Source organism: Panthera leo, chromosome F3 (assembly GCF_018350215.1).
Source record: "Panthera leo isolate Ple1 chromosome F3, P.leo_Ple1_pat1.1, whole genome shotgun sequence".
In the NCBI taxonomy this organism is placed as follows: domain Eukaryota; kingdom Metazoa; phylum Chordata; class Mammalia; order Carnivora; family Felidae; genus Panthera; species Panthera leo.
Genome location: NC_056696.1, coordinates 55,882,212 through 55,895,533, shown reverse-complemented (window position 1 = coordinate 55,895,533; position 13,322 = coordinate 55,882,212). Strand labels below are relative to the sequence as shown.

The 13,322-nt window shown below is 46.8% G+C and overlaps 1 protein-coding gene across 3 annotated transcripts in view; it reads right to left on the bottom strand.

Annotated features, from left to right (window-relative positions):
- The window catches only part of TGFB2 (transforming growth factor beta 2), an 81,776-nt gene that overhangs the window by 29,904 nt on the left and 38,550 nt on the right, over positions 1-13,322 (bottom strand). For all 3 annotated transcript variants that reach the window (XR_006198881.1, XM_042925376.1, XM_042925377.1), the window contains exon 2: positions 2,328-2,491. Coding sequence is in view for 2 of the 3 variants with exons in the window: in XM_042925376.1 (XP_042781310.1) it covers positions 2,328-2,491 (164 nt within the window). In the remaining variant the exon portion in view is untranslated. The remainder of the gene's footprint in view (positions 1-2,327; positions 2,492-13,322) is intronic.

The following is a 13,322-nucleotide window of genomic DNA, read 5'->3' as shown; positions in this document are numbered from 1 at the left end:
GATGTTAACTCAACTTACGGTGGGAAACACTTTGCAGTATGTACGTCCATCAAATCATTATGTTGTTCACCTTAAGCTAATTTAATGTTATATTGCAATTATATTTCAATAGTTTCTGGAAAAGAAAAGAACACCTCATCATGCCAGCTTCACAGTATAGCTGTGAGTATTAATGGAGGCAATACTTGTAACATGTTGAGCTCCAGGACCCAGGAAGCTGACTCTGACACTATTCTAGGGGACAGGAAGCAATGGCTGCCCTCACGGTGCTCTCAGAACATGCATTAAGATTTGAAGCTCTCCAAAAACTAGGTCCTTGCAGATTCATTTTAAGAAGTAAGAATTATTTTTCATGAACACACATGTAAACTAGTACTTGAAGACTCTTTCCAAAACTTTAAAACTTACTGTCTGTGGGACGCCTGGGTGGCTCAGTCGGTTAAGCATCTAACTCTTGGTTTCTGCTCAGGTCACGATCTCACAGTTCATGGGTTTGAGCCCCGCATGGTGTGGAGCTTGTTTGGGATTCTCTCTCTCTCTCTCTCTCTCTCTCTCTCTGCCCATCCTCTACTCACGTGCTCTCTCATTCTCTCTCTCAAAATAAATAAATACAATTAACAAAACCATATTCTCTGCAATCTCATACACAACATTTATTACTATGGTAATTCCCCATTTTCATAATAAACACAAAGAAGATTCTCATCCAAATACTGAAGTTTCCAAATGCTTAGAATCCAGAACAACTAGAGGTTTCTGCATACAGATGCGATTCCTTTCTTTTCCTCAAGTAAGCCCTCTCATTAGCCATGGAGTCGTACAGGCCTCCTCCTTAGTGTCATGGTTCTCCTATCAGTTCTGAACACTTTTTGGCTTCCCCTCCCTCGAGTCTCTCCTCACCTCTCCTGAGCACCATCTATGCGGTTCCCTCAACAGGCCCCTTCAAGACTGTTTTTGCACAGGTCAGTCCTCTGTCAAGAATGATCGTCCCTCATCCTGTTTCAACAGATACTTCTCAAGGCCCCCTGCTCTAGAGTCCACTCCCTGGTGAAATCTCTCCAACTCTGCTCTCTACACACACTGTTCATACGACACAATGACACACGTAAGTTCCCCAGGCACCGGTCTGCCTCCATCCCCAGACTCCGGGCTTTTAGACCAGTGCTTTAATATGTACGGATCACCCAAAGGCCTTGTGAAACACGTAGGTTCTGCTCCACATTTTGTGCATTCTGGTTTGGTGAGTCCGGGATGGGGCCTGAGATGCTGCTTCCCTCACAGCTTCTAGATAATGCTGATCTAGTGCCCTGCAATCCCCTTGGGAAGCTTTTAGGAACCTGAAATGTCAGTGACTTGGCACTTCTCCATCATCATCATCATCATCATCATCGTCAACATCTTTTAACACAGCTGTCCAGCAACTGTACTTAAGGGAATGAGAGATGTCAGAGTGGCCTGAAATAATGCAGGTGAGGGGTAGACAGAGAATGGGGACAGGGATGCACTGGAGAGAGTGGGTAGAATCAGAAAAGGAAAGGAGACAGAATGAGGTTAGTGAAGAGGCAGGAGACAGCAAAGAGAGGAAGAAAAGGAAGTGAAAAACTACAGGAAGAGAGACGATAATAGGAAGGAGGGAAAAGGAAAAAAAAGGAGAAAACGATATCCATGGGATGAGAAAAAGAAGGGGGCACCTGGGTGGCTCCATGGGTTGAGCATCCAACTCTTGGTTTCCTCTCAGGTCATGATCTCAGGGTTGATAAGCTCCAGCCCACATCAGACTCTGCACTGACAGCACAGAGCCTGCTTGGGGTTCTCTCTCTGCCCTTCCCCCTCTCGTGCTCTCTCTCTCTCCCTCTCAAAATAAATAAATAAACAAACATGAGAGAAAGAAAGAAAGGAAGAAAGAAAGAGAAAGAAAGAAAGAAAGAAAGAAAGAAAGAAAGAAAGGAAGGAAAGAAGGAAAGAAGGAAGGAAGAAAGGAAGGAAGGAAAAAAGAAAAGGAATGCCAGCTAACTTCTTCCCTTGGGGTGGAATCTACATTGTCTGACTTTCCAGATTGAGGGGTGGACTTCTGGACGCCATCCCTCCCAAGGGTGGGTACTCCAGCCATTTGTGCCATTGAAGAAGTGTGCTCAGACCTCCATCACTTCCTTCCAAAAGGTCTTCCTTCCAGACTGACTGTGGAATGAGCTGCCACTGGCAGAGTAATAGCAAATGAGAGCCTCTGTCAGGATTGTGCATGTACAGAGTGGTTGATATCAGCTCAGAAAATCTATGACCAAGACTTCAAACTGATTTTCCACCAAAACAACCCCCACAAAAGTTACCTGATACAGTTCGATCCTTTGTTCGGGCACTCTGGCCTTCGGGTTCTGTAAACGAAAGACTCTGAACTCCGCTTTCACCAAATTGGATGCATTCTTCTCCATCGCTGAGACGTCAAATCGGACAATTCTGAAGTAAGGTCTGTAGAAAGTGGGCGGGATGGCATCTGTAAAAAGTTAGGGCGATCATTGAAAATGAGAAAATCCATTGTTCTCTCAAAAAGACTGTGCAGCCTGAGATAGTCTCAAGAAAACATAAGGGATGTATCTACAAGAACCATTTAGTTTCCAATGGCCAATTTAATACCGTTAACAATTTAACCAGAAAAAAAATAAAATAAACATGTGCATCTGGTTACAGGGGCAGAAGATTAATAGAGATTAACAAACCACTTCCAACTCCATTTGAGGGCATGCAGTTAACCCTATCCTTTGAAAGTTGACAGCACAGTGGAAAATCCTAGATGGTTCTGAACTGGATCAAGATCTTGACAGTTGATGCCTGGAGAGAGCTGTTGGGCTTGCATACACTGTAATCAGATGTGCCAAGAAAATAGCTCCTAATGGCCAGCAGTTTGCCCATGTATTTTTTTTTTCTTGAAGTTTTGGCATCCAAATACTCTACTCTATCCAGGTTCATGTATTGCCTCTTTTCTGTCTTCAATATTTTGGTTTTTCCCACACATATGACCAAACGCACCCTCTAGTTAAGTCAGGGTGAGAAAAACTGAATTCACAAAAACTAAACCCCCAAATTGGCTGTATCAGGTCCAATCTTAAAATTCTTCACTTAACATAACGTCCATTGGTGGGAGGGAATCCCGGCTAATGAAGAGAAAGAATCGGCCCCACTTCGTTCTCTTCTGAGCTATGGAAACCACAAAGATGCTGATGGCACACAACAATTTCAAGTTCATGGGTTGCTAGAGTTTTCACTACTGTTTTGGAGTAATCTGCCGTTGCCTTTGAATGTGCCACTTGGCCGCACCAACAAACCCAACAGAGGTCCTAATTCTCTCCACGTGTTTCACACCCAGCACCCATTTATTGAGCACGTACACTGGGCAGCCCACGTGTTACAGATGTCTCTACGATCCTCTTCCATAACCTTCTGCAAACGTTCTCTCATTATTCCGGAATGCTCCGTCCAAATCTTGTAGCTCCATTACTTTCTACCCTACTTCTCAACTATGTAGCTTCATTACAGCATAATAATTCACAGTTGTTTATGGCTTTTTACAAGTGTTTTTATTACTTCTGTGTTATGTTTGTTTATTTTGCTTCCCCCCAGGAAATTTTAAGAATCTTGAGGGCAGAGACCATATTTGTCAGGTCTTCCCTATTCCACATACCTAGGGCAGGGCCCTGCATACATGGAATTCACCAACTACCCACTGTTTGTATAGTTGGTCATCAATGGGAGTCTTGAAAGACTCAGGCATCTGGCTACTGGCAAGACTAACTTCTTATTAAATAAATGAGCCGTCTTGCCAATCTTAAAATAGAAATAAATACCTTTCATGATTTCTTGGGAAATCCGTGCCCTGACGATTACACTGGGAAAAAAAAAAATGCTAGGAACACACCGACATTTGCTGATCTTAAGAGCCCAGCACTTTTTTCCCTCAAGGGGGCTTTCCCCCGTGCCCTTCCCCACGTCCTGTGACTCTCAGAAAGCTGTTCATGGGGAGGCAGTGGACTCCAAGCCACGTTCTGCCCGATGACTGCTTCACACACGCCTATGTGAATTGAAGCTTTGTAGCTCGTGAGCCAGGAGCCTCAGAAACAAACAAACAAACAAAATAAAAACCCCAAAAATCTAAAGCATCCCGGTGTCAGAGAAAAGGAAGTATTCATGCAGACACAGTGATGGCCCGCTGCATCACTACCGTGAGTTAGCTGGTGGATGGTTTTCAGGCAGACAAACATTCGTCCAGGCAGCCAGGATTTTGGAGCCCCCTAGCACTGCAATTTGAAAAGGTAGCTGCTGGGAAGAAATCGATCTTTCTCTCCTCTGGAGCATGCCCACCCCAGGTGACTGGACAAGCTGGTACTGGCCTGACCAGCTCAGCTGAAAACCGGCCAGATGCCCAGGCAGAGAAGCTGGGGCGAGGCTGGAGCCAGGCTCTCTGGCTTTCTACACCCTCTAGTTTGGCCAGAACCTTCCACAGGCCTAGTGGCTGCATTCTGCCTTCCCGTTAGACAGCAGAAGCTTCAAACATGCTTTGAAAGAGCATCCTGAAAGAGCAAAACTAATTCAGCGCATTTCCTGTCATTAGGAAGAATAAACGTCCTGGGTGTTCTCCCCCCCCCCCCCGCCCCCACTCAGTGGAACCCCACAGGCCAGCTCTCCTTCCCCAACCGCCCATCTTTCACACCCACCCGCCCCAATCTTATCCTTCCATCAAGTTTGTAAATAAGTGCTCTTGAGATTTATTTTTATTCTCTTTTGTGTTTATTAAACTTTGAACCACTTTCTTCCCTTTCTGGTCTTCTGCCCAAACTCACTCTTTCTTTTTATGGCTGCTTTGGACCATGAGGTCAATTTTGTTTCTTCTTCTTCTAAGCAAATCGTCCAATGATCCTGTCCTAGGCTTTTGAGCTTTGAAGGGGCGTTTGCAAATATTTACAGGGGTAGCTTGATTAGTTAAGTGCAGCTGTTCTCTGCTCCCTATACGTTGGCAAACAGCCTTCCTCTCCTCTGGCTATTAAAACCAGTTATTTGTGTTCCAACTCCCTGGTAATACCAATCTGAGTGTTTTTTGTTTTGTTTTGTTTTGTTTTGTTTTTTTTGGTGCTTGATTGAGAAGGAGAAGGAGTTAACGCACCAGGTGACATGACGGCTCAGCAGCCCCCACCAATGGCTCTGCTTTGCTCTTGTCACCACAGTGAAGGGACCAGGCCAGGAGGAAGCAGCAGCCTCCCCCACACCCCCTGCTCCAGCGCATGAGAGCACGAGATCATTCGGTAAAGATTGTTGACCAAAGAACTGACTACCGCTTCCAAGGGCCGCCTGCAGCTGTCCCCTGCTGTCATCTGCTATGGGTCACCAGCCCCCTGCCCGACGGAGGAACTTGAATGACTTGGCATATGTTTCTACAATTGGGAAAAAAAAAAAAAAAGGCACAGCAAATTGCTCGGGCCTCGTCTGTGAACCTACCCTTACCTCATAAAAGCTTTTGGATGCGTGGTGTGGGGAGAACAGACAGTGGCCCATCTACGCCCAGCCGGGAGGCAGCAGGCTCGCTCCCCGGGCTCAGGGCGCAGAGCGACAGGGTAGGTATTTAATGGCTTGTGCAGCCCTGATCCACCCACTTAGCCTTGGAGGGATGGAGCTTTTTCCTCTGCATTCTCCAAGAACTCATTTCCCCCTTTGGAATGGGAGTTCTCCCCAAAGTCCTCTGTAATTCCAATCCCAGTTCCTATTCCATCGCCAGGTGGTCAGGTACTTGGGCTTGACCCTTGCCAACTTACCCACACTCACATCCTGCTTGGCTCTTCCCTCTCAATTTCTGACCCACTTTTTTTTTTTTTTTTTTTTTTGGTTCAATCAAATCGATTTTCCTGCAACCCTTTGGATCAGACCACCAGGCTGATTCTGCCCCTCCTCCCGGGCTCTCCTGTGTGCCTGCCTCTCAGGGAAAATCTTACGCATGGGAGATTCCAGAATGACATCAAGCGAGTGGTGTTCCCCTCACCTCAACCCTGGCCACACATCCTTACCGAAACAAATCTTGCGGAATGGACAGAGGGGGAAAAAAATGAGGAAATCTAACTAGCTATTAATTTACAAAGTAACAGTGCACAGAAAGCCTAATTCTAGCACTTCATCGTAAGCTGCTTTTTATAAGCATTGTACATTGACTTGTTATCTGTTCCAAATGATTCATTATTAGCTCGTTGTATATTATCTTCTCCGTAAGTAACCACTTCAAGTTCAGGAACATTTACTTGCGATTCTTTGGTTCTCCACAGCCCAGGGCTGGCTTCATGGATATGGGACCAGTACAGTTACACAGAGGCCCCATGCTCAGAAAAGCCTGACACTGAAGTTTAATGCTCTATGCTCACCATCGTGAAATCCTTAATAATTTCATCTTTGAATGTCAGTTTTAGAAGTTAAGTCTGATGGGATAATGAAACAGGGGCAGGGGACATAAAACTTCGGCCCATATGCTATCCCACCTCCCATGACCTGCAGGCTTCCCTAAGATTGGTCTTTGGCCTCCTACCACTCACCCTCTGGTGCCCCCAGCCTCACCTGGGAGAGTCAGGGTCATGTACACATAACCAAACTATCTCAGGGCAGCTGCCAGGCTGCCCCCACCCGAGGCTGGCAGTGTTGCAGAGCATTCAGAGGGCAACTCTGGCCCACTCTTGATCCGGGTACCAAGCACGTCACAGAGTTTGCGATCTTATGGGTCGAAGTGGTGGTCCCATAGGAAGGGAGATGCCAGGTTCAGTGTGGCATCAGCCTGGTAGCTGGAGGCAGGGGGAACTCAGCTGCCCAGCACCAGGGTAGTGGACAGGGCCCCCAGTGCCTGTGAGCCTGCTCCCACTCTGGGAGCATCCCCATACCAAAGGAAGCACGACATCAAAAAGCACATGGAGGGGTGCCTGGATGGCTCAGTCGGTGAAGCGTCCAACTTCGGCTCAGGTCATGATCTTGCGGTTTGTGAGTTCGAGCCCTGCGTTGGGCTCTGTGCTGATAGCTCAGAGCCTAGAACCTGCTTTGGATTCTGTGTCTCCCTCTCTCTCTGCCCCTCCCCTGCTCGTGCTCTGTCTCTGTCACTCTCTCTCTCAAAAGTAAATAAACATTTAAAAAAAAAAAAGAGCACATGAGGGGCACCTGGGTGGCTCGGTCTGTTACGCATCGGACTTTGGCTCAGGTCACGATCTCATGGTTTGTGGGTTTGTGCCCTGCATTGGGCTCTGTGCTGACAGCTCAGAGCCTGGAGCCTGTTTTGGATTTTGTGTCTCCCTCTCTCCCTGCCCCTCCCCTGTTTGTGCTCTATCTCTCTCTCAAAAATAAATAAACCCTTAAAAAAGTTAAAAAAAAAAAAAAAAAAAAAAAAAAAAGAAGAAAGAGCACATGAAAACACCACAACGGGTCAGGAGAGAGGAGAGAGAGAGAGCATGGAACAAAGGGAAAAGTTTTACATTTTAGAACCTTCAATAGTGTCTCTTCCCTGCTTTCTAAACAAGAGGCCCCACATTTTCATTTTGAAGAGTGTCCCACACATTTTACAGCTAGCCCCACCACAGTGAAATAGAGATATGGCATCTTAATGCAATGAGGGACCTTTAAGGCCATCTGAATTCTAATCCCAAGTCATCCAGAGCAGGCTATATGGCAACAAGGACGTTATTTGGCTTTTCTGAATCTGTTTCTTCATCGATACGATTTAAGTAATTGCCTAGATCACACGCATCGAACCGTGTGGTCAGGATTACGAGAGTAAGTAGATGGAACATTTGAGCACTGGTCCTGCACTGATGTCACCTCAGAAAGGTCCCTTTCTGTCCCCTTTCCCATTCTGCAGCAAAGCTGTCAAGCGGCCATTGGGCCTTCCCTGAATATGTGCAGGGAGACTAACACTGAGAAGAGAAGGGAAGAAGCAGAAGGCACTGAGTGTACTGGCATTTGGTCAAGGACTCTACCGGAGTCATCCAGAGTTCCCTCGGACTCTCCTCCACCAGCCTTCCGTATTCCACCTGATTTACTGAACCCTGACATCAGAAAGGTGACAGGAGAATCTTTCTTCTCATCAGACTTCTCTGCCTCAAGCTAGTCCACGATGCTCATAATAGGAGTACTAAAAAAGAAAAACTAAAAAATTAAAAAAAAAGAAAGGTGAGCAAAAAACAAAATCCGAGGAAGGTTTTCGAACATCACCAGCATGTGATGAGCTCTGACAAAGAATGTGGATTTGGGGCCTGAAAGAAATACCCCCAAGAATGTCCAGAGCTCAGCCTTTAGGGAGGCAATGCCTCACTCACCCAGCTGTTTTTATTTCCAACTAGTTTTGTCTTCTTGCCCCAGGCCTTCGCCAATTACCTGAACCTTAAATACAAGCGAGTCTCCCCCTCAGAGAAAAGGCTGCAAGAGGCCTAGAGAGCAGTCCAGGCCCCTGAGGGTTAGTGGGTGTGGAGTCTCAGTTTTCAAAGCGTGGGCATGGGGTAGTGGCACCCACAATTCATCAATCTCCCTGGGCGATGCTTATGTTCCCTAAAGTCTAAGAACCACTGAAATGAAGGACAGGGGAAGAGAGATCCACACAGAAAGACAAAGGAGCACCTAAGGTAGATTTTTAAAAATTTTTTGAAAGCACTGATCATCTCCCAACATACTTCTAAAATTAAAAATATTAATTAATTGGTCTATTATTTATTATTTATTTTTTCAATGTTTTATTTATTTCTGAGAGAGACAGACAGAACATGAGCCGGGGAGGGGCAGAGAGAGAGGGAGACACAGAATCCCAAGCCGGCTCCAGGCTCTGAGCTGTCAGCACAGAACCTGACGGGGGGGGGGGGCTCGAACTCATGAACCACAAGATCATGACCTGAGCTGAAGTAGGTCGCTTAAACGACTGAGTCACCCAGGCGCCCCAATGAGTCTATTGGTTTTTTTTTTTAATTGTTCATTTCCATAAATTGTCCATTTATATTCCTAGAGAATATAAACTCCATAGACTGATCTTTGTTTCGTACAATGAAGTATCTGAAGTATCTAGGAAAGTACATAGAATGTAGTAGTTCAATAAATAATTTAGAATGATTTTTTTTTAAAGGAAAAAGGAACATCTAGACTTTCTTAAGAAGAAAAGTTATTTATTTGGAGCATCTATATTTTTGGTCAGGCATGACAGAAAAAAAGAGTAGGATGGAGAAAAGACACAATTGCAGCAACATGAGATTTTGAGGCTCTTATTATAGAAAAATAAAATCCCCCCATAGTTTGCACTAATTGTCTACCTTGACTACACATTTCAAACTAAAGAACTTTGAAAAGAAGAATGCCTGGGACCCGGCCCCAAAGACTGTTTAATTAATTGGACTCGGAGTGACTTTTCTCAGCAACTCAGACGATTCTCAGAGACAGGAGCGAGAGCCCAATCCCTTAAAAAGGAACTGATAATACTGAGCTTGAAGAAAATTCAACTTAGAGACACCAGAAAGATTCCAAGTATCTCAGGGGCTTGCACATGGGAAGTTCTTACTCTCCAAAAGGGCAGGGAGGTCATAGTTTGGCTCAACATACAATTTTTCTAATAATTTAGAAGAGGTTTTAAAAAATTCACTGTCCTTCTGGGTTGGGAGCTCTCACCTCACTGGAAGAATCCATTTGGTTGCAAGCTGAAAGATGCAGCGGGGTGTCTTGGGTCTGGTGGCAGGTTGAACTAGATGGCCACCCAGGTCACCTGCTGCTCTGCCATCACATCATTCTCGTGTTCATGTTCTCCATTCATGAAACCTCCAAAAATTGTTTTCCTTCCCTAAATTCTGCATTAGATGATCGTCACTCACCGCCTGAGTCGGAATTACCTGGGTTGGCGGGGGATTTATTATTATCGCTGTCTGGCTCTATCCCTCAGACCCACCATCATTTCAGATGGTTCTGTTTTACATTCAGGTCTGGGAGCATCTGCCCTAGACTATGGTCCAACCACTAAAAGTTGGCCGGCCTTCCCTTCTCGTTACTCAGTGTCGTGAACTAGCCAGGGATGAATAAAATATGTCCATCACCATCCACACCCTAAGAAGAATGGCCTGGTCTCACGATAGCCTCAGAATTCTGTTTCATGACCCTTCCCATTTTATAATAGCTTTATATACTTCATTTCTGCTCAGAGGGTGCTTTGTTTTTTTTTTTTTTACTTTGATTTTTTTTAGAAGGAGGGTGTGTGTGCACATGCATACAGAGTGGCGGGGGGGGGGGGGGTTGGGGTGCAGAGAGAGAATCTTAAGCAGGCTCCACGCTCGGCATGCAGCCAGACACGGGGCTCTGTCTCACAACTGTGAGATCATGACCTGAGCCGAAATCAAGAGTCGGATGCTCAGCCGACTGAGCCACCCAGGTACCCCTCAGAGGGTGTTTTTAATCCCCATTTCACAGGTAGAGAAATTAAAAACAAGGGGAGTGAAATAGCTCTTGGCTAAGGTCAAGGTGAGCCTGGCCATTCAGTCAATATCACTGGCTTTTCATTATGATGCCTGCCTTTTGTGCAAAGGAGTCCCTTGCCGGGAAGGCATGAATACTACCCTGGGCAGAAATACCCACACGGGCATTGGAGCAGAAAGTCGCTCCCTTCCCACTAGAGATCAGCTCGACCTCGCCTTAAAGGTCAAGAAAGTTCAATGCAAGATCAAATATTTTCACTGATACTCCTTAAAAGAATGTCCCTGATTTGGAGATCCTGGGGGCCTGCTCGGTGTGAATGTTTCCCTATGAGACGCTCTTTGCTAATACCAGTATTGTCCAGGATCTTACGGACCCCGTAGAGCTGTGCATGGGGGCCGCAGCCCCACTACCCTTACCCCAAGCTCCTCGAGTGAACACAACGAACTCCTCACCTCCCTCTCCAGAAATGACCACTTTTCCTGCAGGTCTGCAGGAACTGGCCCGGACTCCCGACATGCTTAATGAGCATAGCAGCCCCTCATTCCTGACACCCCCCAGCTCTGAGGGAAGCAGTTTGGGGTTCACTAGACATCCCCCGGAGCGCGGCAAGACAAGCGACCCACTGAATGGTTGGAGGGCAGTAAACTAGCTTCTATTTGCGCGCGCACAGACACAGCCAGCAAGAAACCAAGACAATTGCGTTCTGGGGTTTTCTGAGATTTGTCTTGGCACACCGGCTATGGATTTTATTTCACTACCACATCCCAAACGCTGCTGACATTCAAGTCACAGCAATTTAACACAAAACGACTGAGAAATAAACAGCGCATCAGCGGTGGTTTCTGATTTTCTCTCCCGGCCATCCGTCCTATTAAATGTAACACAGCACCAAAGCATCTGCCATTTAAGGGGCGGGGGGGGGGGGGGGGGGGGGGGGGGGGGGGGGCGTCTCCAAGACGGGGACAGTGTCTCACTCGACATGCTGTTGGCATCTGCGAGGCTAATTGTGTCAGCATCGGCTTACGTGACTTGGCCTCCGCCTCACTGCTATTTGAGACCGTGCGCACCGTCAGCCCGAGTGTTCGGGCCCCTTCCCGCACAGGGCAAAAGCGGTAAGATCACAGTAGTGCCGGCCCACGGTGGTGGGTTTTCTTGAACTGTGGCAGACACGGGGTTTCTAGCGTCTGCTCCCCAGCTTCCATCAGGCTCCTAAAACCCCGCCTACGTGGAACCGCCTCTTCCGTTTCAATCCCTCCACGCTTCTCAACCGTCACGGTCAGGGCTACGTCGGAGACGCGTGTAGGGCCTGCTGGGCGTTAGCGGTAAAATCCATGCCTATGGAAGGGGCGGGCCAAGCGGCGCTGCCGAGAGGCCAGTGGGTGACAGAGAAGTATCACAGACAGAGTGTGGCGAGGGCTCCTGGACACTCCTCTGTGGGCAGGCATCCCCTGAATGCAGCATCTCCTTTTCGAGTGACCTCACAATGGCAGGCTGCCCTCATGGTTGCAACGGGCGTTGGTGGCGCTCTTCTCTGCCACTGCCTCATTCTTTAAAGCATATAGAGCTCTCTTGGTTTGGCTTCCTTCCTTCCTTCCTTCCTTCCTTCCTTCCTTCCTTCCTTCCTTCCTTCCTCTTCTCTCTCTCTCTCTCCATTCTTACCTCCTCTCCTTCCTTTGCTCCATTTTCTCTCTCTGCTCTTGCTTTCTTCTCTTCAATGTGTGCTTTTTATTCTCCCTAGATATCTACGGGGCAAAATAGTCAAGATTTTGGTTCCTTAATGGCGCTTAGAGAAGCCAGTGACCCCACCACATAGTTATCCATACAGCTATTCTAGAATTCAGCAACTGCTCCCAACAAGGGCAACTGGGGAAAAAAAGGCAGTATGGGCTGACTTCACTAACAAATTAAACTTGGAAATTTAGTAGGTCAACCTTAATCTCTTCATGGATCAGAGGCACGCTTTTAATCTCTTTTTACAGACTGAGAAACCGAGGAGTAAAATCTTTCCAGGATTACACCAAACGTTGACAAAATATGGACTAAAATGCACAGTCTTAGGCATTCTTGTCCATCCCTGCAAAGAGAGCCTTCTTATCCCCAAACTTCAACATCCCGGATCCTTTCCAGAAACTACCGCACTTTCCCCTGCAGCTCTATAATGCTTAGCGTGGATTTTCAACATGGTTAATGGGTGCAGTGGCTCTTTCCTAGGCTGAAAACCTTTCTCTGGTCTTTCTAAAAGTATGGCAGGGATGCGTATCATGGCCAAAGCATGTCTGGTTCTGCGAACTTCTGTCTGTGTTTGCTGTAAGCTTCTTGCTTGTGGCTGAACCTCTCTGTCAGGCGATTGCCTAATTACTTTGGGGCGCTGTGCTGATCTGTTACTGCTCTGCCCTGAAGCTGAGCTAATAAGCCGCGAGGCACACCCTGCTAGGATTGCAAGCTAGTTACCAACTTCACCAAGTAACATGGGCTATTATTACGAACGTATTAAATTCATGGCTTGGGAGTGAGTAAATATAAAGAGGAATGGATGGTCTGGATTATCCAGTTTGGGAGAAGGAAAACAAATACGGCCAACATTCTATCTCTCTGCAACTCTTCACTGCACTCAGACATGAAGTGCAAGTCTGGCGCCTGTCAGGGCCTCTCTCGGTGTTGTTGGTACCTAATTCCTCTTACTGCAGTGTTCTCTCCAAGATGAGACCAGACCGTAGCTTCCAGAACTCCTCAGTGACAGAGAACCCAAACTTCAGGCAGATGGCCTCCTACGATCTCTGGTGGCTCCAGTTGCCCCAAATCTCTCCCCTATGCTGGGCTGAGATCTGCGTGCTCACAGCCCTTCCCGAAGGATCCAGTTCTGCTACACGAGA